Here is a 26227-nt window from a genome sequence, read left to right as displayed (position 1 = left end):
TAAGCTTATCCTAGGAAATTGTGAAATTCATCTGTAATTAATAAGCAGATTCCTCAGTATTTATTAAGTGCCCCTCCCTTCAACCAACTGCTGTCATTCAGTTGGAGGACATAGCTCAATGACGGTGTGGAAGCTCTACATGCAACCACAGCCCTTGCGGTTAATGAATGTCAGGTAACAGGAACCAGAGAGAGCTAGTGCACGGCTGCTTGGACTAAGGGCTTAGCCACACTTACCTTTTGCAGGTCTGCAAAGCTCCATGTCCGTGCATCTCCCCCCTTTTTTTTTGGCTCCAGAGCTTTCCCCGCTAAAACCTGCTCTTTAAAGCCAAATTAGAGCATGGAGGGAAGGTAGTTGTGAATAAGCCCTAATGTTCTGAGTAAGTCTAAGGCAACTTTACCTGCTGGAAGAACCTTGGTTCAATACACTGGGAAAGAATCTGATGGTGAAGAGTCACCCAGTTTCACATCTCTAAATGAATATGCCTTTTTGAAGCTGCTTGTCAGTTTTTAAATTAAGCATCATTTCAACCACTGGACTCTGTGTGAGCCTGCGTATTTTAAGTGATGGGGGATTATTCTCTCCCCATGTGCTGTTTCCTAGTTTCCTGAAAGTGTAAGGTACATTGGGAGTCAAAACACAACTTTTGAAGTCTTTTAGCAGTACATAAAATCATTATTTTGCTGGCTATACCTGAATGGATGCCTTGATGGTATAAATTGAACAGATGACTCAAAAAGATTAAAAATGGCAGAGCACTTGTCACAAAGCTTAGAGTGACACACGTTCTAAATTCAAGGCCTGCACTGCTTGTGGCTCATTTATTTCTTCACTATTATTTTCCCTTATGCAGTTAATAACAGATTTGATTCATTGCTGGGAATCTGCTGTGGAGAGCCAGACTGGTGATTCCTATGGCAAGGAAGCCTACAATAAAGAGACTTTGTCACTCTCTCTCTCTCGGCAATCCTTTGTTTGATTCTTCCCCACCAAAGTCTGGCAGAAACTGGCAGATTTTGTTTATTTTATTTCACTTAATTAAATTTATATACCACCCTCCATCTGAGGATACATAACATAATAACAAACCAAAACACACACACACCCCCCAGTTTAAAAGGCCATAGATGGTTTAATCAGCCAAAGGCCCAGACAATATGTAACAAAGGCACCAGGCAAGCCTCTCTGGGAAGAGCATTCCACAAATGGGGAGCCACTGCAGAAAAGGCCCTTTCTCATGTTGCTGCCCTGTGTAGCTCTGGTGGAGGGGTCACAGGAAGACGGGCCTCAGATCTTGACTTCAGATCTATGCACACTTAGTTGGGGTTATTCCTGCGTCTCTACTTGGAACTTAATGTTTCTTCCCACAAACACTGGGGAGATACTGGGCCTCAAGCAAAGTGGCATTTTTTCTATGGGGACACTTATTATTAGAATTAGAATTTATATACTGCTCTCCTTCCTAAGGCACACTGCAGCTTTGGCAGGATGATTTTTCATTGGGATTGCAGCACAGGGAAAGTTTAAACACGCCCCCCCCGCCCCCGGCTGCCCTGATCCCCTCCCCACTTTTCACAGGCACTGCTACTTTAAAAAAACAACAACAAACACACACACAGCAGCAAGCCTGGAGCTGAATGTGCCATTTGCAAAAGATTTCTGTTTCTGCCCTTTATAGTCACTAGTTTGAGGGTGAGTGTATAGCATGCTAATATGGAAGAGGCGCAGATGGGAAGGGGATATTATCCCCTCTGTGCACACATGAAAGTGTTTTCTATGCATGCGTGGAAAGCACTTTGGACCCAGGCATCTTTGAATCCGAGTCTCCATCTCTCAGCGTTCAGGTACTGCAAAGGGATGAACAGATACCCTTCATGGAATTCTTTCCTGCAGCTCAGGTTAGCAATTTGCATATGGTTCAGTAATGTTCTATTTACATAGGCGTGAGTAATTAGAATACAGGGGAATAACAAAAGCAATTCAATCTGGGAATCCTTTGCTGTTTGGTTATAGATATTATGCTTCATTACACTGTGTAAATTAAAACATGTTGATGAACTACTGTGTGAGCACAAAAAGGTAGGAAGGAGAACAATTTAGATCCTTCCAGCTAGTGTTGAAACCTGTGGCGTCTTTGAAGAAGGCAGAAAAGGCTCACCGTCTAATCTTGCTCAAAGCAAAATCTCAGTTTGGAAGTTCCTGCTCAGGAAAACAGCTAGGGAATCTGGCTGGAAGCCACTGGTGTGGACGAGGGCTGCTGAGCCATGGGTAAGACCAGGCTTCCTCAAATGCAGCCCTCCAGATGTTTTGCGACTACAATTCCCATTATCCCTGACCACTGGTCCTGCTAGCTAGGGATCATGGGAGTTGTTGGCCAAAAACATCTGGAGGGCCAAGTTTGAGGAAGCCTGGATAAGCCTTGGAGCTTATCCACACTTATCAGGCAAAGGCCCACACTTCAAGTGTGGTGGGATGAGCTTGCCCTGCAAAAAGCTGCTCTTTAAAGCCAAATTGGAGCAAATGTCAATTCGAGTTTTCCATGGGTTGATATTTGTGGACCCAAGCGTAGCAGGTCAGAGGTCACTGGTGGGAGGGGTCAAGAAATGTAGAAGCAGCAAATATGACAGGGCTCCAGCTTGGGATCAAAACAGCCACAACTTTATTGATTACAGATGTAAGTTGGTTTTGACATAGGCATTAGGTATGTATCATGAATCAGGTAACCCATTTGCTGGCTAATAACTCCATCAGGGATGATCCTGGTGAAGGATCCCCCCAGGACGCAAATCAAATGGGGCAATCCTGCCAGGTCACCATTTTGGGTGATCTATGGCCTGTTAGCCCCCATCGGTCTTTCGGACGGAACCCTGCCCCTGGACCCCTTTACTGGGGTCTCCTGAATTTTGATCCTTGCTCCAGGGGTGGGACACCTCAACAACATTTTTGACTAAGGATCCAACCCAGTGCATCTCCTCCTGATGCACACTGAAAACTAGCTCCATCAGGCCCATCACTGAAGCACCCCCACCCACCCACTAGGGCAGGGGTTGGCAAAGTGCGGCCCATGAAGACTGTTTTACTGGTCCACGTGTGCGACGTTAACATATGAGAGTGCTGGAGGTGAAATAGTTTAACAATTTACCCAGTCAGAACCCAGGGGGTGGAGTCAGAGGGACTATAAAACCAGCTCTGGGAGTTCGTTGGGAGTTGGGTGGTTGGTTGGAGTGGGAGTGAATTGGGAGAGAGTCTGTGGGGAGGTAGAGTCAGTGTAGTGAAATAAGCTGAGTCAGGAACAGTTAGGAGCTAGGAAGAGAAGTAAATATCTGAGAGGTGGTTTAGTGAGTGAGAGCAGGTAGCGGAAGTTATAGGTTTGGATAGGCACCCCATGATTGTAATGGACCGATACCATTTATGCAACCACACGCTTGTTAAACTGCAATAAATAAACAAAAGTTTATGTTTCAATTGAACCCTGACTGGACTCAGTATTGTCCCAGGTAGGGCCTGGGTAGTGGCAGCGAGAAATAAAGTGGTGGCACAGGGATCAACAGACAGTGAAATGTCCGAGGACCCTGTGTGATCGCCGCAATGAGCCGCCCCCGAACTGAGCCACCCACTCGGCGAGTTCCCCGCGCACTGCGTTAAACTGGTGCAGCGTGGAGCAGGGACTTGCCGAGTGGCGCCAGAGATAATGTCTGCACACATGCAGATACCGGAAATCGCATCTGCGCATGTCCAGATGCTGAAAATCTCTTCTGCACAAATGCGATTTTCAGCACCTGGGCATTCACAGAAGCGATTCCCGGCACCCCAGACATGCGCAGATGCGATTTCCGGCATTGCAATATGCCGCTCTGGCCCACGGATGATCTCCGTGGGAGTTATCCAGCCCATGGCTGGTAAACCTTGCCAGGGCCATGATTGGCCCATTTTTAATTTAAATTTCTGCAGGCAACCCCACCAGCCCCGCAGCGAGCCAAGGCTGACTGTGATGTCAGCTGGCTGCATAGGCAGGACTTTTCACACACACACCCCCCTCTACGCGGGGCCGCAACTGCTGTCTGGAAATGAACAAGCAATCTTTTTGTGTGTGAAGAAAGCTGAGGATCAAAAAGAGGGTGGGGGTGCTTGGACACAGTGCTTCAAACTGTGGGCCATGCCTGGAAAGAACAGAGGAGAGCTAAGTGTGGATTTGCCCTCAGTCACAGCAGGGTCCAAAATGCCCTCCCTTTTCAAAAGTTTGCTAGCACCCCTGGGGAAAATGCTGGCCCATTCATTTCCCTTGCCTTGCATTGTTCTGTCTCGGTCAAAGAGGCTTCACCTGGCCTTCAATAAATATAAAGGGTTCTGGAATGATCGCTCACTCATCCAGTGGGCGCCATTTAGGGGTATAGTAGAGGGGTGTAGCCAACCTGTGAGTGCGCAGTCAGCTCCGGAGCTGCAACCACCCACCCAACCCTCCCTTTGTTTAAGCCTTTTCTTTCCAGGTCAGTGGGCATTGCTACTGTCTCATGATGGTTTGCTGTTAAAGATCCGGGAAGGAATTTTCCCTGCTGTGCAGGTTTGGTGGTTTTAGGCCTTGGGAGGAATCCTTTAGTCTATCTTCCATAAGTGTGTGTGTTTGTGTGTGTGTGTGTGTGTGTGTAGCAGTGACTCACCCCCTCCCCACAGTGGTGATTCCAGGGTTCCCTGTTAAAGGGGTTTTGTTTGAGGGGAGTCACTGGCCAGACACTGAAAGGCTGTCAGTGAACTCCCCAGTGTTGCACGGAAAAGGGGGCTGCCTTGCTGGTTGCGTAAACAGACGTCTTGCAGTGTCCCCTTCCCAGATCTGATGTGCCTCATTCTCCTGGCTGGGGGGCTGGGAGGAATACATGCCCAATGCCTAAGCCAAGGTCTTCATACACCTGAAAGCTTAATAAAGTTGTGGCCAATTTAATCCCATAACACGTTGTCATTATTATTCATTTCTTCTGGGTGATCTCTTGGGGGTTGGGGGGTCTCTGCCTGGGCACGCAAATATTTACCCTCACTATCGCTATCCTATAAACTAGCTGCAGACAATTTCTCTCAAACAGCACCATCTGCACAAAAGAGGGAAGGATCCTCAGGCCTGGAGGCAGGTCAGTGTTGTAATCAGAAGACAGAGTGCCTGTGGGGGAGCCAGAGATGCCTCCCTGAGGACTGAGCTTGCTCCGTGGACTCAGGGGACTAACCGTTGGAAGGGAAGCTAAAAAACGGGAGTATTTTGGAAGGGGGCAGGCCTAACTGTAAGGATCATAGGATCATAGAACTGTCGAGTTAGAAGGGATCCCAAGGCTCATCTAGTCCACCCCTGCAATGCAGGGATCTCAACTAAAGCAGGAGCATCTCAGACAGCCGTGTTTTGCTTGTTGCAGCCACTTGCAATGCCCATTTTCAAGCTCCCAATCTCAGAAGACTAGAACCTGAGCCACCTGAAGAAGCTGAAAGGAAGCATTTCACACAGCAGCACACAGCTGAATTGTGGATTCCCACAAGATGCCGCGAAGGTCACCAACTTGGATGGCTCTGAAAGGGAGCTGGAGAAATTCACAGAGGATTTCTGTTGCATCTCCACGGTGGGAGGCAGTGTCCATCCTGGGTGTGAGAAAGGGATCCTGGGCTCGACAGCCTTTGGTCTGATCCAGCTCTTTCATTTCTATGACAGGCCCACTCTCTCAAAATGTGGTTTTGAGGGTTTCCTCTCCTTTTAATCTTTGCACCCCCTGTTCTGTATCCCAGAAGATTCTGCCTTTTTTTGCATTCTACTCAGGTGCCTTTTTTTCTAAATATTTTGCAGTTTGGGGCAAGCTCTGTGCTCCTGGGACCTGGGACCTAACTCAAAATGGTTTTTTTAATGTTTATGAATTTAATTTTGCCTACCATGCATCAAGTAAAGGTTGTCTGTCCCAAAGTTTAAACCAGTATTACTGGCCCACTTACAACATTCCTTGGATATTGGGTGTCAATGGAAAGAAGCTAGCTTTCTTCTCGTGAAGTAAAAGTTTTAACCAACTTCCTTAGCAAAGCTTTATGTGGCTGTCAAGTGCTGATGCATAAGATTTAGAAGCATGAGATGTAGAGATTGGTTTTGCAATGTGCTGCCGTTCAGCCACTTGGAGAGCTGCTAGGACTGCGTCAAATGCAATTGTCACTCACAATGAGGGACACTTGACAAGTATGATACAGACCATGAAATTGCACTCAATTCTTGCATCAAGCTCTGAATTGGCAATATCTGACCTTGCTGCATTCTTCTCTGCCTTTAAATATTCTTGGAAGAAAGAATTCTGAATGGCACAAATTTGGAACCAGTTCCAAATATTCCAGAAGACTGTGTATAAAAGATGATTTTAAATTAGAATGTTGGGAAGACATTTGCACAATGCAATACGAGTCTCTGTGTTTTTTGAGCTTTTGCTCTGGATACCGTTTCCAAAGAAGTAAAATACAGTGATGTTCAGGACAGGGCTTTCTCAGTGGTGGTACCACATTGTGACGTGGACCTCCAATGGAGGCCGAACTTCATTGCTTAGTTTCAGGTGTTTTTCACCAAGGCATTGTACCCTGAGCCTTTGCTCACAGGTATACCCAAAGTTCTTGGAATATGCTGGTGTGTGTGTACTTCTATATGAAAAGAATCACATTGCTTATGAGAAAGGTATATTCAGGAAGGATAGAATCATAGAATTGTAGTATTTCAGAGTTGGAAGGGACCATGAGGGTCATCTAGTCCAGCCCCCTGCTTTGCAGGTTCTTTTGCCCAATGTGGGGCTTGAACCCTTGACCGTGAGATTAAGAGTCTCATGATCTACCAAATAAACTATCCCTGCCAAACGAATCTGTCAGTTGTGGTTCTCTACATTTCTCCCTTTTCTAATCTAAGATTTAGTTCTCTGTTTCTGCTGCAATTTGCATTAAAAAAAATCCTCATGAAAACTCACCAGTTTATCAGTGCAATTTTTCCCAACAAACACATGTGGTATGCAGTTTTGACTAAAACACACATTTTTGCAAGGAGTGTTCCCTCATATAATGATTTCTGTAGGTTATTTTTACTAATTTGGTATTTATATGCACACTTTATAGTAATAGATGCCTATTTGTTTACATCTTTTTTTGAAAGTACAAATTGGATATGTTTGTCTTTGAGTGCAAACTGAGTTTCTCCTCCCTGCCTAATGTCTGTCTGGAGGAACATCATACCTAAATAGCCTATCTTTTGATGTTTCTTCAAAAGTAAATCACAAATAGAAAGGGGGGCCCTCCTGGAAGGTCCCTGGTCCAGGGGCTCCTCAGTTTTAGCAGAACATCTGGGCACATGGCATTTTAAAAGGCTCCTTCACATAAAATGTTCACTCCAAGAAGGATGTTAGGTGTTATGTACTGAAGTTCTCACCCTGGGCCAGCAGGGGGATACTGTAGATAGTTATGCAAATAAGGGATCGAAAGTGACATTCAGTGATTGGATAGTTTTAGAAAATTGTTACAGTTACGTTGTACTGGAGCTCTATATAAGCAGGCTGACTGAACCCTTCAGTTCAGTTCTGTTCTGGCCTCTGAATAAACAAGAGCTGTTTGAAGAATCACTGTGTCGTCTGATATGTTCACCCACAACTTAACACTAGTGTTATCAGGAAGAATAATATCGCAGTATTATTGTCCTCATGGAAGATGGAGCAAGCATGATTTCTCCTGTGCCAGAGGGTAGGACTCGAACCAATGGCTTAAAGTTGCGTGTGAAAACCCCCAAAACCACCCCCAAATGAAGATACAATAGACACAGATTTTAGTTTAAGGTTTTTGACCACAACTTTATTGATTACAGCATGTGAGTGGTTGCTTAGGCATTGGTTCCAGGCTACCTGAACCTGCACGGTGGCAGAAACAGGACTGACACTGGGCACCACCATATGTCAGTAAGGGAAAGCATCCTGCGGGAGCAAGAACTCTTTCGATCTCACAGCTCGCCCCAGATGCTCCCAGGGGCTCTGGCGTGGCCCTAGCCCCTTGGACAAAAGCAAGGCAAGCCCCTGGATTCCTTTAATGGAATCCCCTAGCAGGAGCAATGGAGGGGCAGGCACAGCCAACCACATCCCCTCCGCAAAACATTGAACCAATGCCTAACTGCCAACCTTACAAAGTTGTGACGATTTGCTACATGGCTGGCAAAAACCAAGTGGCACCAGCCAAATGGCAGAATTCCTACTGGGCCCCTGCTCCAAAAGCAGACGACCCCTAGACAGGCACAGCAAAGCCATAAGAAGAACGATAAATATAGGGAGAGGAGGGCTGGTGATCCGCTGCACATCGCAAGAAAGTGAAACTCTCCAGCGACGTGAAGCAGCTGCCCCTCAGCAGCCAATAGCCAACCCACCTGACCAAATTTCTGCCCCAGCAACAGAGGGGCAACCAGTGGGGTATTGTGGCCATCCAAACGGTCCCACCCCACAACAGGGAGACAGTTTCTGGTGATCTCCATGATGGAAGACCCTACTTGCAAGAAAGGAGATTCCAACTCAACATCAGGAAGAACTTTCTGACAGCAAGAGGTGTTTGACAGTTGAATGGTTTCCCTCGGGAGGTTGTGGACTCTCCTTCCTTGGAGGTTTTTAAGCAGAGGTTGGATGGCCATCTCTCCTGGATGCTTTAGTTGAGATTCCTGCATTGCAGGGGGTTGGACTAGATGACCCTTGGAGTCCCTTCCAACTCTACAATTCTATGATTCTGTGCCCCTGTTTTGACATGCAAAACACTATTTATGTGGAATATTCCAAAATCCAAAATCCTCCCATCCTGGCAAAGACCAGACACACCTGTTTAGCAGCAACAAGGCGGAGGCTTGTTTTGCCTTCAAATCATACCTTGGGCATGAGCTACACAGCAAAACACAGGGTTTGGTTCAGCAGAAAGGGATATGATCCCTGGAAGAAAGCCCAAATGCCCAGATAGTCCTGGATAGCACTAGACGTTGACACAAGAGCTTTTTCACGTTGTGCACAGGGGCACCCTTTGGAGAGTATCCTCAGGATAGAAGGAGCACTTCATTCACCAGCCACTGGGTCATAGGAAAAAGTTATTTCAGGAGAAGTCAAAGTGGTGTCACAAGATAGATATGCATGCAGATGCTAAATGCTGCTACAGCTGCTCTAAGGAAATAGCTTACCTTTTCTTGGATATTTGCATCTGAAAAAAAATACAACAGTAACTTCATTGCACATTTATGTTGCATCTAACCCTTTTAAAACTATGATACTGATTTGAGTTACACTTTTTACATATTTTAATGAAGTGTTTGTTAACTTTGGCAAACGAGGTTTGATGATTTGCATAAAGTTCAATTTTTTAAATCTGATTTTCTAAGTATACAAATGCACCACTGTCAGTAAAGGAGATTTAATGACACCAGCACATAATTCACAGGCCCTGCAAATTGATTCTTTTCGAGGCTTGCAGTGATGGATTTTGGGCCTGATGTTTGCTTTATACACTGAATGTGTATTACTGTAAGTCATTTATCTAAATGAAGGCTGGAGTTCAAAGTATATTGTTGTACTGAAGAGTAAAACGAAATGTGTTTTAATTATCAAGGAAATTTATGACACCTCTACTCTCTGTTTTTTTGCGTGCACATACCACATTTATGTACATATTTTAGAAAATTCAGTTGTGGTTAATTGGAGCCCATTCCCAGTGCTTTTTTTCTAAAAGATATTTAGGAGTACTCTTATTTCGACGCAAGAAAATCACCATTTTATAGTTCAAATCAGGGGAAATAAATACAGTAAATGGACAAAAGTACAAAGATTCACAAAATGTTTAGGGGTATGCGTACCCCTGCATCTCCCCAGAAAAAAGCACTGCCCATTCCTCTGTTCACTACCTTGCTTGGAAGGAAGTTCTATTGATTTTGAAAGGGCTTCCTTAATTTCTGTGAAATACAGGATGCTAGATGCACATCCTGTTCCTGTGCGTGTTTACTCAGAAGTAAGTGCCACTGGGTTTTAAGGTACTTACTCCTAGGTTAGATTGTGCATAGGATTATAGTTGTAGGCCAGGCAAGGGTGGCAAACACGGTTTCCTGCAGAAGCTGTAAGTCCCCCTTTCTCACCAGCCAGGGCTGATGGGACTTGTGGGGCAGCCAAGCCGCACGGCACCATCTTGGCTGCCCCTGCCTGAGACTTGGAAGTCAGTTCCATGGAATTCAGTGGCATTTTGGAGTAAGGTAGGTGGGATCAGGTTGCAAAAGTCATACTATGACCTGGATACTCATACATATTTTAAAAATGGAGCACGATAATGTGGTGGTACATTGTGCTTATTAAATACTAGTCTGATAGGCTGCAGATGCTAAAGTATTGTTTTTCTTCTTCAGGGGTACTCAAGGGTACGCAGTACTGGCAGCTCTTTTTGTTGTTGTTAAAAAGTGTGGCACTTACACTTACTGTAACAATTTCATGGTGAGTGCCAAAACCTATTTTTCTAGAAAAAAAGCACTGGCCTTAGTTAATAGTTAATAGCTATGTGTATTCATATAGTACTCCTGGGTAAGCATATCAGTACATTTTGGAACAAATCATTTGGGCAATGCAGTTGTGGAGGGGGAAGCAACAGTTGTGGAGACCATCCTTTGATTTTTAAAAAAATAAGCTAATCCTAGTTTTTAAATTAAGGGTGTGGGGAGAAGTCTATAATGAAATCTATAAATAAAATCTATAAATGTCACCCCCTTAGGCCCACCAAATTTAGCTACACCCTAAGAGCTGCTGTGGCCCTGTGGCTTGGGTTTGGGACTGGTCTCCCCATTCACGTTGCTCCTCTGCCATGAAGCTCACTTGAGCCTGTCACCATCTCCCAGACCAACCTAATCTACAAGCTTATTGTGATCATAAAACGGGAAGGGGGAAGAGAACCCCAGAGTTCTGTGGTAGAAGGTAAGGATAGGTATCGCGAGTAAAATAAAATTCACACACAGACCCCGGCAAACCTTCTGTGTATTGCCCCTTCTGCTGGCAGGTCATGAGCAAAGCTTTATGGACCAGTATTGGAAGCCTCCCAGAAACAAGTTTACTGGTCAGGTCAGTAAAATACTGAATAGTTGAAGAAATCCCTTATTTCAATCTTTGCGGCTTCCACATTGTAGGCTTTGATAACCTGACGGTTCACTAAATTACTTTTGATGTTCAGTGTTGGTTTGGTTTGTGTTTCATGGGTTGAGAAACCCTCAGCAAAGGACTCCATTTGTGGACGTCTTTACAAGAAGTAATGGTCTCTCTTTTTATTCTTACCCTATTGTTTTTGTGTTCTGGAAATAAATGTGTAGACTTTAAATGCAGTTTCTAAAAATAAAAAATAATTAAATCAGTATTTGATCCCCAAATTACTGAATATGACATAAATGCCTATTATATCTATATCAGATTTGGACTGCAAAACTTGTGCGGATGGGAATGTCCACACAGCAGGAACTGAACCAAAGTTCCATCTGCAACATAAAGGTTTTGAAAGATCAGATTTGCCTAGTTCTGATTCCTTGACAATTGTTGATAAAGGGATACATGTTTTTTGGGTCTTTAACCTGGTGGGAGATAGAAGCAACTGGATGAACTGAGCAACAGTTGTTGTCTTTTCATGCTTTTGTGAAATTCACACTTTGATCTAAACTGTTTCTGTTTTGGGCACATCTGTCCTACAAATGTTAAGCCATGTGTCAGCTAGTTGCGACTTTTTTCAATGTGTCTTCTGGAATTACAGTTTTGTTAAAGGAATTCAGAATTTGTGAATAGTGATTTGACTTACCTGAGACACACTTGCTTGACTGATGTGTGAATCACAACTCAAGTTACCCATCAGCCTCTGCACTTCCTAAATATTCCCCACTGGATACCCCTCCCACCTCAAATTGCATTTAATAATACATATTTTGACAGAAAATATTTCAAAAATATATTTAAATGTGAATTTCCATGTGCATTTTGAAAAATAAACCAGAGACTAATGCAAAAACGTGGTGGAATGGGGTCATGAGTGAACAAATGTGAAAGTGGCACAGATCAGATCAGGAAAAGGCTGTGTCAGGAATGGGGAACCTTTGGCTCTCCTGCTGTTGCAGGACTACCACTCCCATCATCCCTGACACCTGACCATTCTGGTTGGGACTGACGCAAGTTGTTGGATTCCAACAATATCGAGGGCCAGGATTGTTTGATGGTGGCTCCTAGCCTCAGTAAGCTATACTTCCAGAGCTCCTTGGTTATGAGCTATGGTAATTAAGTTTGGAACTGCATTAAATCTCAGAGATGTGCTGTCATGCACAGGCTCAGTCCAGAGTATTCAGAATATGTTTCCAAGCAAGTGCTGCTCCCAGTTATTGGATGCCAAGATCTGCCACTTGTGCTAACCGCTGAGCAATGAGGGGAAACACATAGCAGATCAAATAGGGTCTTTCCTTTTCAGTTGTAGCTGTGGTGATATTTTGCAGTGCCATAAGAGGCGCTGATAGGCACAAAAATTATTTAAAACCTCTTCCTTCTCCCAGGGCAGACAAAGAGGGACAGACTCCTAAACTTGCTGGGAGGACTGCTTTACGGTGTGATGGAAGACTGCAGCTGTGGCATAAATAGCTGCCCACTGGACCCAAGTGTCCTGTCCAGGTGGCAACATTTGAGTCTGTCAAAGCATAAGGGACCATTGGAGGCTACAGCTTCACATGAAGCACCAAGCTGTTGTCCAGCGTGTATTTTGCCAAATGCAAGTGTTCTTTTGTATTCAGCAGTAATAACAGCACCAATGAAGAGAAGTCTGGTGCTTTTATTCAGTAGCAGGCTTAATACAAAATACAAAGCAGTGAAACAGTCTTTAAGCAGACTGCTCTGGGGGATAGGACTCGAACCCATGGCTTCAAGTTACATGAAAGGAGCTTCTGTCTAAACATCAGGAAGAAATTTCTGACAGTATGAGCTGTTCAACAGTGGAACGGATGTCTCCCTCGGGAGGTTGTGGACTCCTTCCTTGGAGGTTTTTAAGCAGAGGTTGGATGACCATGTGTCATGGAGGCTTCCGCTGAGATTCTTGCATTGCAGGGGGTTGGAGTAGAGCACTTCTGGGGGTCCCTTCAAACTCTACAATTCTAGGATTCTGTGATAAGCAAGATAAGATGCTTCCCCATTCAGTTGCTGGGAGCCCCAGGAAACAGCAGGGAGCAGCACCAGGTGCCCAGCAGCCAGCACCCCACCAGTCTGGGCCCGCATCAAAGCTCCAGGGTCAGATCCCACCTGGGAGATTTATATACTTCAGACCCTTAGGGGCTAAGGACTGGGTGGCCTGAGACCTAAATTCCTGTCACTGTTCCCATAAGTCATTACTGGGATGGTGTGAGGAAGGTTGCATTGCCTGCCAGGTAGCTGATGCCTCCCCCTGAGGCACAAACAGTAAATCAAGACATTTATTAATTTTCCAAAAAATAACACAAAATAATAGAAGATAACAGCAACATTTTAAAAAAAGAAATGAGAAAAAAATAAAACAGAAAAAATTACATCATAAGTTATAACATCATAACATAAGTTATAACATCATAACTTCCCTCCCCTCCCCCTCTTGGTTTCATTGTTTAATACTTGTTCATGCACGTCCATAAAACCTTATATATTTCATAATCCAATTTAAACCTTCATCTTAATACAAGTGACATGTAAAAGTGATAGAATCATAGAATCATAGGGTTGGAATAGACCACAAGGGCCATTGAGTCCAACCCCCTGCCAAGCAGGAAACACCATCAGAGCACTCCTGACATATGGTTGTCAAGCCTCTGCTTAAAGACCTCCAAAGAAGGAGACTCCACCACACTCCTTGGCAGCAAATTCCACTGTCGAACAGCTCTTACTGTCAGGAAGTTCTTCCTAATGTTTAGGTGGAATCTTCTTTCTTGTAGTTTGGATCTATTGCTCCATGTCCGCTTCTCTGGAGCAGCAGAAAACAACCTTTCTCCCTCCTCTATATGACATCCTTTTATATATTTGAACATGGCTATCATATCACCCCTTAACCTCCTCTTCTCCAGGCTAAACATGCCCAGCTCCCTTAGCCGTTCCTCATAAGGCATCGTTTCCAGGCCTTTGACCATTTTGGTTGCCCTCCTCTGGACACGTTCCAGTTTGTCAGTGTCCTTCTTGAACTGTGGTGCCCAGAACTGGACACAGTACTCCAGGTGAGGTCTGACCAGAGCAGAATACAGTGGCACTATTACTTCCCTTGATCTAGATGCTATACTCCTATTGATGCAGCCCAGAATTGCATTGGCTTTTTTAGCTGCTGCGTCACACTGTTGGCTCATGTCAAGTTTGTGGTCAACCAAGACTCCTAGATCCTTTTCACATGTACTGCTCTCAAGCCAGGTGTCCCCCATCTTGTATTTGTGCCTCTCATTTTTTTTGCCCAAGTGCAATACTTTACATTTCTCCCTGTTAAAATTCATCTTGTTTGTTTTGGCCCAGTTCTCTAATCTGTCAAGGTTGTTTTGAAGTGTGATCCTGTCCTCTGGGGTGTTAGCCACCCCTCCCAGTTTGGTATCATCTGCAAATTTGATCAGGATGCATTATACTAATGTAAAAATCAATACACAAAGCTCAAAAAATATGCATTGAACACTTACCCCCTTTTTAAATTCAAAGTTCTTTCTTTCTTAGGTTTTAAGTTATCTAACGTATCCTGCATAGTTCAAAAGTTTGTTTTGCCCCTCTTCTTCTCTGGCGGAAGCTTCTTCCTTCTGGAGGAGGTGCTGGCAGGTCTTGGCCTGGAATCCCCTCCTGAGTACAGGAACAATATCTTTCATTCGATAAATCCATCCAAACCTGTACGTCTCAATATCACATCTTCAATTTTTTAAAATAACCATCATTTCCCACATTCCTTTCCAATCCTTATATGTCTTTTCCCAGGCCTCTTTAATGATTTTACATTGCCACCACATATAGCAACCTTTTATTGCCCTCCCCTTCTGTTTCTTCTCTATCACAGTCAAAGCCTCCCAGATCATTTCACACAGAGCATCCTTTTTATCTGTCAAAGACTCCCAGAACATTTCATATGAGGTACTATTTTTATTTTGAACCACTGTTACCTTCCCATGTATTTTTCTCAAACCTTGTCCCTCTACCATTCCTGTCTTAATCATGCATTTGCCTCTTTTAATTGTCCCACTGCCTCTGAAATTAAATTGGTATTTTCCCAAATTTTGACAGCTGCCTTCTTGACATCTTCCTTAAATTGTTCTCTTTTATAATCTAAAAGCAATTGCATTACAGTCTGGCTGGTTTGTTTTGACACTGTGATTTTTACTTCTGCCATTTCTGATTTAAACTGAGAGGTCAATACTCTCCCTGTTTCATAGCTTCCTCTTTTCAAAACAAAATGTCCTTTCCTACCACACAAAGTGTTATTTTTAACCTTATAAGTACTTTACCAAGGACATCATCAAATTCAGTAGAGAGAGTCAGTGCTTTCAACCTACCCACCCCCCCCCCTTCCAAGTTACTCACAATTACAAAATTTTAACAATTACATATTCGGATCTTTACATCAGTGAACATCAAAATAACTTTTAAAACTGTAAATATAATAAATCTATATTGAACCTTTAATTTTGAGTTTGTTTTAGTCCAATATTAGCAATAGGTAGTCCTCTTCTTTTAGTCTTAGTTTTTATCCAGCTACTTTTCATAAAGTAGAAACATTTTTGGAATTCCATTAAATTGGGGGTCTGCAACCGTCAGAAAAATTCTAGAACACTTTTCCAGAAGTGAGATAGGTTCCAATCTTTTTTCTCAAAGAAAAGAAATTTTAAAACAGTCTTCCATCAAGTAACATTATAATCCTGGGGGGCCCGCTAGGGGCGCATTGGAAGATGGCCGACAATACCATCTCTCCGGCTCACACGAGATAATTAAGAGGCTGAGATGGGAGTATGCAGCCTCCCTTGTTGCCCCAAGGGAATGGGGAACACTGCCTTGCCTGCGGTTGCCATAAATCACCCCCAGATTCAAAAGAAAGGGGTGAGAGCACTAGGCACAAAGCCCTTGTGTGGGTCTGGCTCTCCCAGACGCTGTCTCTGATCGCACGTACTGGCTGCAGGAGCTAAAAATAAACAGAGAGAAGCAAATGCACATATTTCGAGTGAAGATCGGGAGTAAAGACTGCTAATTAAAGTGATCTCTGTGAAGTGGAGCGACGGGCTGGACTCAACAATAAATCAAGAAGAAGATTCATCAAAGGATTGGTATGTCGGAGCAGGACTGGAAAGCGGGGGGGGGGGGGCTTTTCTTTTTTTTATCTTAGGTGAGTACCTAACAACCCTCCCCCCAAGAAGAATCGTTGCAATTACTGATTACAAGCAGGATAATTAAGAACTATGTGGAAATAAATTACTAATCAAAGACATGGCTTGTGTAATATCTGGAAAGGAATGAAAGCTCTTTGTGACGCAGTTAAAAAGAGATTTGTTACGCGAGGCCTGGCCACAGGATGATCGAGGGGGAGGAGGACCATGGCTTGTTATTACACTGGACTGTGAGTTGGGCCTGGCAGGACCCCCTGAGAAAATTGAGGAGAGACTGGCAGGCCTGTGGAAATCAACGGACAGACTGTGGGAATGTTTTGTACGGAGGTGTGGAAATGGTGTTTGTCTATCTTGATATGGCTCTTGGAGGAGTGCAAAATCCACACAGGATATAACAACGTTTGTTTTCAACCCGCTTGTGGAGACTACCAGAGATCACAAAGAAAGGAATATATGATAACAACAAGAAGATGAGAAAAACAAAGAGAAGATTGAACAGAACTGTGAATACTATTTTGACAGAACTGTGTACATTAAAGCAGCAGCAAGAGAGATGTTTGTGTTAGGATATTTCCGTTCCACCTTAAAAAGGGGACAGGCTGTTGTGTGTCACAGCCTGCGTATTTCCTGTTCACAGGATGTTTCTGTTGTGTCTATGCTTTCGTTTCTCTCTCTCTGTGCCTGAACACTGAAGCAGGCAGTCATGTTTTTTCTTTGTTCTGACCAACGCTGAATAAACTTGTAAATAATGCTCTCCTGCGTGCATCTTTCGCTGTGCATTATCTGCTGATAGAGCGTGCATCAGCTCTGGAATGTGGCAAGCTATTTCTGGAGCTCGTGTCGCTAATTGCTGATACTGCGTGTCTACGGGAGATCGATGGAAGCCGCCCAGAGTGGCTGGGGAAACCCAGCCAGATGGGCGGGGTATAAATAATAAATTATTATTATTATTATTATTCTTATTATTCTTATTCTTATTATTATTATTATTAGTATTGACATCCGGAGGCGACGTGGAGTCTTGATGGATGATGTCTCCCTGGCAGTATCCCATCCCTTTCTGAGCTCGAAGCATGGGTACCCCCAACAAAAATTTAAACATTTGGCTGTGTAATTTGGAATTCATGTGATTTGGAATTAATGTGATTTGATTGGCCTGTTAATAAAAATTATTTGAAAAAAAAGTAACATTATAATCCTTCTCAGGTTTATCCTCCATTTTAAGTCAAGTTCAATCTCACCGTATTTTATGTTCAAGTTCAAATAGAGTTCAGGTCAAGTTCATTATTTTTAAAAATATTGAGGCTGCCTTAAACAGCTGAGTGCAGTCTTTTAAAACCTATTTGTTCATTAGTTAATTTGTCTTCCAAAGTACGTTTCACCCACAATTCACTTGCAGGTATTTCATGCCTGTTGCACCAGTAATGGGAGCAGACTTCCTTTTTTCACTCCCAATTTCTTGCCAAATTAATTGATTTAACCAATTCCTTAAATTTTCCTCACCTTCCAATGGGCACAATGTCTGGAAAGGTAACTGCTCATGGCTGGATCACAGGCTTTGCTTCTGTAGAGCTGCCCTGGGGTCTACGGCTCGCCTGCCCCACTCTCTGTTCCACGGCGCCGTCCATGAGTCTGCAGGACCCCAAGACACCCCAATGCTCCTCTTGGGGTTTTTTGGGCGAGGTGTGTGGCCCTCGCGCTCTTCCCCGTCCGCTCTACAAAGCCAAATCTGACAGAGCCGTCAGATTCTCCGTCCAATTGCCAACTTGCAGAAACCTGGAAGTGTAAATCAAGACAATTAAAAAATTCCTTCTAGTAGCACCTTAGAGACCAACTAAGTTTGTTATTGGTATGAGCTTTCATGTGCATGTGTGTATCTGAAGAAGAGTGCCTGCACACGAAAGCTCATACCAATAACAGACTTAGTTGGTCTCTAAGGTGCTACTAGAAGGAATTTTTTTATTTTGTTTCGACTACGGCAGACCAACACAACTACCTACCTGTATCAAGACAATAAAGCAAACCAAAAGCCCGTGACAGCAACCCTTTAGGAAGTGTTGAGAAGCAAGGAGGAATAATTGTCACTGTCTCCTCAAAATACACAATTCTCCCACAATTCTCCCTTACAGCATGTGATGGAGAGAATTGTTATATGATGGCTGTCATTGTAGCTGCTGAGTAGGTACACACTTGTTTAAATTATTAGAAAATCCTCTAGGTGAAAGAAGGTGCTGCATTTGAAATTAAATTTACAAAGACTTTTGTGTGAGTCAAAACAGGCTTGCTGACACTATTAGCATGAAGATACGGATTTCTGGGCTGTGTAGGTCAAGCAGGGTAATGCTGAAAGAGCAAAGCTATGAGAGATTGAGCTCTCCTTTCCACGACTACGACAGCTGCAAATCTTCTGTTGTTACACTGCTCACGTGAAAATACCACTTTAGGTGCTTTTTGCATTTTTGCTACTTCAGTAGCATCTTAGGCTGGTAAGTTACTGTTTTGTCCTGGCCCAAATATTAGTGTGTAATTTAATAAACAAAGAACACAGTGTTGATTAGGTGGCTATGGATGGTTATGTTTCAGAAAAATATACAGCAATCCAGACCCAACGTTGAAAGGAGAGGCTATCTAAAGTATTTTAAAAGTTCGTGTTAATATTACAATTAAAATTCCACCTATATACTGAAGCAGTACTTCATTCTGGCTACAGCTGCATGTTGTCCTGTAGAAAACATTGCAAAAACAGTGTGTTTCTGACTGCCAGCTGTTTCCCCCAAATCCATTATTTATCTGATTTTCATTATAGTAAGGAAAATAAATTGAAATATCCACTAAAAAGTGTACTAGAGTGTTGAAGAAGAGTAGCTTATGTACAACAGTGGATTACTAAAAATAAAATAAAAAATAGCAAAGCAGAATTAACAAGAAGGTATTGTTTGCTTGGAGCTCAGCGAAATGTATCATTGTGCCAAAAGGTGCATAAAATAAAAGGCCACAACATTCTTAATTTTACTTCTGGGAGCATAAATGCATTGGAGAGTTGCTACATGCTTCCCTGAGTGCCAGTGTGGTCCAGCACAATGCAGTCAACTAGCAGAATCATAATAGCACTGTCAGGAGGATGAATGAGATGGAGGAAATGTTTCCTTTGCTGAGTTTATGAGCTGATCTGCATATTCAGAACGAGTATGTAACATAGCTGCTGAAGATGGATGGGAGTTTTTTAAAAGTGGGATATTGAAGGCCCCAATGCAGACAATTCCAACAAGAAAGAAAAGTGGGAGGCATCTAAGGAAACGGGTGTGGCTGCATAAGGAGTTTACAGATGAGCTGAGATGTAAGAAGGGCGTATATAAGACATGGAAGAAATGGGAAATACCAAAGGGGTAGCCTGCCAACCTAGCAGTTCGAAAGCACGTCAAAGTACAAGTAGATAAATAGGTGGCGGGAAGGTAAACGGCATTTCTGTGCGCTGCTCTGGTTTGCCAGAAGCGGCTTCGTCATTCTGGCCACATGACCCAGAAGCTGTACGCCAGCTCCCTCGGCGGCCAATAAAGCGAGGTGAGTGCCGCAACCCCAGAGTCGGCCATGACTGGACCTAATGGTCAGGGGTCCCTTTACCTTTACCTAGCCAGCAGTTGCAGGGGGAATGTTAGCTGGGTCCAGCTAAGAATGAACTCAAGCTTGCAAGAGAGGTTAAAAATAATTTTTTTAAGCTTTCTTTGGCTATGCTTGAAGCAAGAGGAAGATCAATCAACTAGCAGGTTCACTGAATGGAAATGGAGAAATGTTATTGGGTGACAGGGAGAAGGCGGAATTGCTCAACACCTGCTTTGCCTTGGTCTTCACCCAAAAGGGAAGCGATTCCCCGCCTGGTGATAACAGAATAAATGATGTAAGGAGGGAGCTGCAGCCCAAGACAGGAAAAGGTGGTAAGGGAACACCTAGCCAATTTGTTCTCTCCTTCTCTGCAGGGTAGCACTTGAACCAATGGCTTCAAGTTACAAGAAGGGAGATTCTGACTAAACATCAAGAAGAACTTTCAGACAGAGCTGTTTGGCAGTGGAACTGACTCCCTCAGTTCCAGAGTCTGTTTTCTTGAAGGTTTTTAAGCCGAGGTTGGGTGGCCAACTGTCCTGGTTGCTTTAGTTGAGATCCCTGCTTTGCAGGGGGTTGGACTAGGTGGCCCTTGGGGTCTCCATCATTTTATGATTTTATGAAGACTGCAAGTGGGTGAACATAATGCATAATGCATGCTGCCCTGCCTCAGAAATTCCCCAATTTTTTATTTCTTTTTAAAATGCATATTATGCATTTAAAATTTCTTCTTTTTTAAATGCTCATTTCGAAGAAAGCTAGACAAGACTAGACCTTTATTTGGCTATTTTTCTGAGTGTGTGGAGGTTTCTTTTTCTTAGATGAAGGGAGTCTGTACTTCTTCCACCCTCATTTTGAAAGAGGGTTGCACTATGTGATTCTACCAAACATATAACTTAAGTATCCTGGCTTAAACATCTCAATGGATAATTATGAACTTTTTGAAAATTCCAGAATTGTGACAAACTGTCAGTTGAATCAATCTGTGTTGCAAACTAGTATGAAAATGCATTTAGAGCAGGAGGCATTCAATTCAGTTCACATTTAATGGTGAACATTCCTAATTCAAATTTTCCAAAACAATGTCAGAAGTGGAGCACAGACATATTTTTTAAAATTTGCATTTCTCTGTATTTTACAATGTTATTCTCCAGCTAAGAAATGTATACAAAAGTATATAACTTGGACTCCAGATACAATATTACAAAAAAATCCCACATTCAACAATGCATTATATTTGTCTCAATCAGAACCTGCTTCATAATCCAAATTCAGAAAAGGGGTGGGAGTGCCCACCTGTCAGTCACCTATTGTCATAGATGATGTCAGGGGATTTGACATCACTTTAGGAAAGTGCTGCTAAAAGCAAGCCCCTCCCCCACTTCGTTTCAGCAGCTGTTTCACAGCAATGAATGGGCTGAGGAAACAAAGGGGATCCCCTCCCACCAAGCAGGATTGGCCCCCTTTGCATCAGCTGACGCAGTGTGTGTGTGTGTGTGTGTGTGTGGACCTGTGTAGTCCTGTTCAGTTCCTGCTTTGTGCAATGCTCCCCATAACAAGCTGCTTGTCGGGCCCTTTGGAAACGGCTCCCGTGGGCTTTGGCCAACCCCTCCCCCCTTTTAGCCAAGCCCCTGCATAACAGCAAGTGTAGGGGGGTGTGGTGTGGTGGCTTGCCCCAGAAGCAGCCTTGTGGGCCAAATAAGGAAGCCTGGTGGGCCAAGATTTCCATGCTAGGAAAATGGCTGTCCTAGAACTTCTTATCATTCTGGGATGTGCAGAGTGCAATGCAACTTCTAGGATCGTTCTTCCAGGTGGGATAGTGTGGCAGAAGCTGCACAGCGTGGCAGTGAACCAAGCAGGTTGCTTTCTGTGGAGATCAAGTTTCCCACTGGATTACTCTTGTGAAAGTGGTCTATAGATTCTAAATAGCCCTAGTACTAAAAGTATTTTGTGTTGTTTTTCCCCCTAGGCATTTCCTGGAAATTTAAATTCTGACAGTGTGGTCCGGCATGATTTACAGCATCCAGTTATTGCCCGCTATGTACGGATACTTCCGTTGGACTGGAGTGGAGAGGGTCAAATTGGCCTGAGGATTGAAGTCTATGGTTGTCCTTACTGTAAGTTCTTTTAACTTCTGCTATGCTCTTTTATTTCTGCTTTCCTGAAGCTTTCTTGTGTAATGGTATTTCATAGAATAGAATCATAGAGTTGGAAGAGACCACAAGGGCCATCGAGTCCAACCCCCTGCCAAGCAGGAAAATTTGTGTGAAAATTTGTATTTAGCTTAGTATAATCCAAGCAAGTGTGATCTGGATGCAGGATTTGGGTTGAGTGTAGTTACATTGCATATGTAATATATGCAAACTATAACATATGTAATAAAAGACCTGAGGTAGCATAGTGCCTCAGCTATGAGCTAAGAAGTTCCTGAATCAAGTGTTGACTTCTTCTCCGATATAACAGTGGCCTTGGGGCCAAGGCAATATATGATATCTCAGCCTCAACCCTCCTTTTGCATTGTGGGGAAAATTCCGCTGAACTACCTAACAGAGTTTAGCTGGTCAATACGTAGGAGGTCTCCTTCGTCCACCAACAGAGGGACTTTAGATACAACACACCTTGTCATATTGTAGAAACCTGGTCAAACTGCTTTAATCTTAACTGTGGTTAGTTGAAGCAAGTGATCTTGAAATTAAGGTGCATGATAGTTTTGTTCCGTCCACCTGTGGAGCAAACTCTATAGAACATAACACAGCAGTCAGATATCACACTTCTCTGAATTTTGCAATGCATTTTATTTGCACAAAAATAGCTAAAATGCATGAATTATTACTTAAAATAAGGCCAGAAGATGTATCTCAATGCAATTTTTGTATGTTTAAAAATAATATCGCTGCTTTATGTGGAAACAGGCTGCAGCAGATCAATGACAAAGCAGAATGCTACATCCCGACTTCAGGCTATAGTTTATGAAGCTGGCTTGTTCTAATTAACTATAAACCAGAAGTGGGGGTTTTTTGGGGGGGCAGTGTTGTTATTGTTGTTGGACCCTCCTTTTTCACACATTGAGCAGAATGTGAAGAGGATAGGAGTGGAAACCACTGATCTTATCCTCTACGGAAAGTTAATGTTCTCTAATGTGTTGCCTATTTTGCAAGCATAGTGTTGTTGACTATTTAAGGTTATCACTTTTAAAAGTGAATACTTTTAAATAATATATCACCACCTAGTCTCCTGACTGGGATGCGGGTGGCGCTGTGGTCTAAACCACTGAGCCTCTTGGGTTTGCCGATCAGAAGGTCGGCGGTTCGAATCCCTGCGACGGGGTGAGTTCCCGTTGTTCGGTTCCTGCTCCTGCCAACCTAGCAGTTCGAAAGCACGTCAAAGTGCAAGTAGATAAATAGGTAGAAAGGTAAACGGCATTAGTCACATGACCCAGAAAACTGTCTGTGGACAAATGTCGGTTTCCTTGGCCAGTAAAGCGAGATGAGTACCACAACCCCAGAGTCGTTCATGACTGGACTTAACTGTCAGGGGTCCTTTACCTTTACCTTTAGCCCCCCTAATTTGTTTGCTGTTAAACCAGTGGCATAATGAATCCTGAAAATGGGCTAAATAGAAATTACAGAAACTGTGACTCCCTCTTCCAGTGATGTCAAACGCTTTTATTATGTTGGCACATAAGCAGGAAGCATAAACCCATTCTGGTAAAGTCAGTTTTGCCTATAAGTAGTGAGGTTGCAGTTGCAAGGTGTTCAATCCTAGAAGGTGGAGGGGAAGTAATGGCAGTTCAGTCTTACAGACAGATCTGGTAACGATCCAGAGACTCCATACAGGAAAATGGAAGAAAGGAGGAGTTAGTCAACTCTACCCCATGATTAATTAGAACCATATATATATATATATATATATATATATATATATATATATATATATGGAAATGTGTATTTCAACATTGATAGGAACACATTTTTCATGCATTTGGGTCCATTCTTTGAGCCAAGGACCATATCACAACATCTGGAAGAGTGCAAAATCTGAAGGAATTACACCCCTGCTCTATATATTAGTCCGGAAGGTATGAAGTAGGTATACATTCACTTAAAAAATGTGGACCAAACAGATTTCTCTTCCATTGTTTTCTGAAGTCACACATAAAGTTGCTACGAAAAAGGACTCTCTTTCTTTAGTTAATATAAATCATAGGTTTCCCTTCATGCAGTAGCAGGCTATTTTTCAAAGCAGGGATTCATATAAATTACAGCAAAACCCAGCTTTGTGTCATGACATTCTCTTTCCTGGCTTCTTTCTACCATTTCAACCACTGTAAATAATACTCCTAGTTAGTCACCATGGAAAAGGAGAAGAGGTTTCTGAAAGTGTGGCCTTTAAAGCAAGTCTTTGGAAAATTAAGTCTCCCTGGTGTCCTTTCATTCAGCTGTGGCAAGTAGATGTGGAGAATCATAGCCTAATTCATTCTGCATAGCCTTTTCAAGCTCTTTGCTTGAGTGAATGTCCATAAAGGCTTTGGTTGGCATTCTGCCACCTTCTCATTTCTTCAGCAGTGACCGATCAGTTTGTCCACAGTGACTTGGTCGCCTGGGAAATCAGGGATTGTTCTTTCTGAAAGGAAAAGTTCACCAGATTTAAGGTTCGGAGTTTTGTTTCTGTGTCACCGGTTTTAAGCCTAAGGGGCCGCCTCTGTTTCACTGATGTCTAGAGTAAGATATGAATTGCCAACCATGGCAATTATGCTTCAGCCGTCATTCATGTCATTCTTTGCTATTTCATGAGCACGTCAGCAGGGAGTGACAGGATGGCAGTGGAAGGAATCTTGCACGATTCCTCTGTCAGAGGTTTCCCTTCAGGCTCCCGTCATCAGTTACCGTAGCTTTCTTTTCTTTTGCTTATTACTTAGGTCCCATCTGCACTATATGTTTTCAGCCATATCATACCACTTTAAACAGTCATCTCCCCCCCCCCCAAAAAAAAAGAATCCTGGGAGCTTTATTTTGTTACAGGTGCTGAGAGATGTTAGGAGACATCTATAGATAGAAGTCTCCAAAGAACTCTCAGCACCTTTATACTTCCTAGGATTCTTTGGGGGAAGCCATGACAGCTAAAGTGGTATCGTAGTGGTATGGAGTATGGGGAAGATGTGTTCTTTTGTATCCTGCCTTCCCACCAAATGATCCAAAGAGGCAGCTATGTTAGTCTGTTGTGGCAGAAATAACAAACAGAATTGACTATGGGAAAGACCAGGTCTATGGACTAAAGACCAGGTGATTTGATGTGTGAAGTATTGGCCTAAATTGGCAGGATGCACCTGAATGTGGAAAAGAAGAAGAAACTGAGGTGAGAATGAGAAGTATACCGTATTTTTCGCCCTATAGGACGCACTTTTCCCCCTCCAAAAATGAAGGGGAAATGTGTGTGCGTCCTATGGGGCGAATGCAGGCTTTCGCTGAAGCTTGGAGAGCGAGAGGGGTCATAGAATCATAGAATCATAGAATCATAGAGTTGGAAGAGACCACAAGGGCCATCGAGTCCAACCCCCTGCCAAGCAGGAAACACCATCAGAGCACTCCTGACATATGGTTGTCAAGCCTCTGCTTAAAGACCTCCAAAGTAGAAGACTCCACCACACTCCTTGGCAGCAAATTCCACTGTCGAACAGCTCTTACTGTCGGGAAGTTCTTCCTAATGTTTAGGTGGAATCTTCTTTCTTGTAGTTTGGATCCATTGCTCCATGTCCGCTACTCTGGAGCAGCAGAAAACAACCTTTCTCCCTCCTCTATGTGACATCCTTTTATATATTTGAACATGGCTATCATATCACCCCTTAACCTCCTCTTCTCCAGGCTAAACATGCCCAGCTCCCTTAGCCGTTCCTCATAAGGCATCGTTTCCAGGCCTTTGACCATTTTGGTTGCCCTCCTCTGGACACGTTCCAGTTTGTCAGTGTCCTTCTTGAACTGTGGTGCCCAGAACTGGACACAGTACTCCAGGTGAGGTCTGACCAGAGCAGAATACAGTGGCACTATTACTTCCCTTGATCTAGATGCTATACTCCTATTGATGCAGCCCAGAATTGCATTGGCTTTTTTAGCTGCTGCGTCACACTGTTGGCTCATGTCAAGTTTGTGGTCAACCAAGACTCCTAGATCCTTTTCACATGTACTGCTCTCAAGCCAGGTGTCCCCCATCTTGTATTTGTGCCTCTCATTTTTTTTGCCCAAGTGCAATATTTTACATTTCTCCCTGTTAAAATTC

General features: G+C 43.4%; 1 protein-coding gene across 1 annotated transcript in view; it reads left to right on the top strand.

Moving 5' to 3' along the window:
* Positions 1-26227, top strand: part of CNTNAP2 (contactin associated protein 2) — a 1111520-nt gene that overhangs the window by 507897 nt on the left and 577396 nt on the right. Inside the window, exon 4 of the mRNA XM_081165093.1 lies at positions 21924-22071. Coding sequence (XP_081021219.1) covers positions 21924-22071 — 148 coding nt within the window. The remainder of the gene's footprint in view (positions 1-21923; positions 22072-26227) is intronic.

Source organism: Podarcis bocagei (genome assembly GCF_964188305.1).
Source record: "Podarcis bocagei genome assembly, chromosome: 12".
Taxonomy (NCBI): Eukaryota; Metazoa; Chordata; class Lepidosauria; order Squamata; family Lacertidae; genus Podarcis; species Podarcis bocagei.
This window is presented reverse-complemented; position numbering and strand designations above follow the sequence as displayed.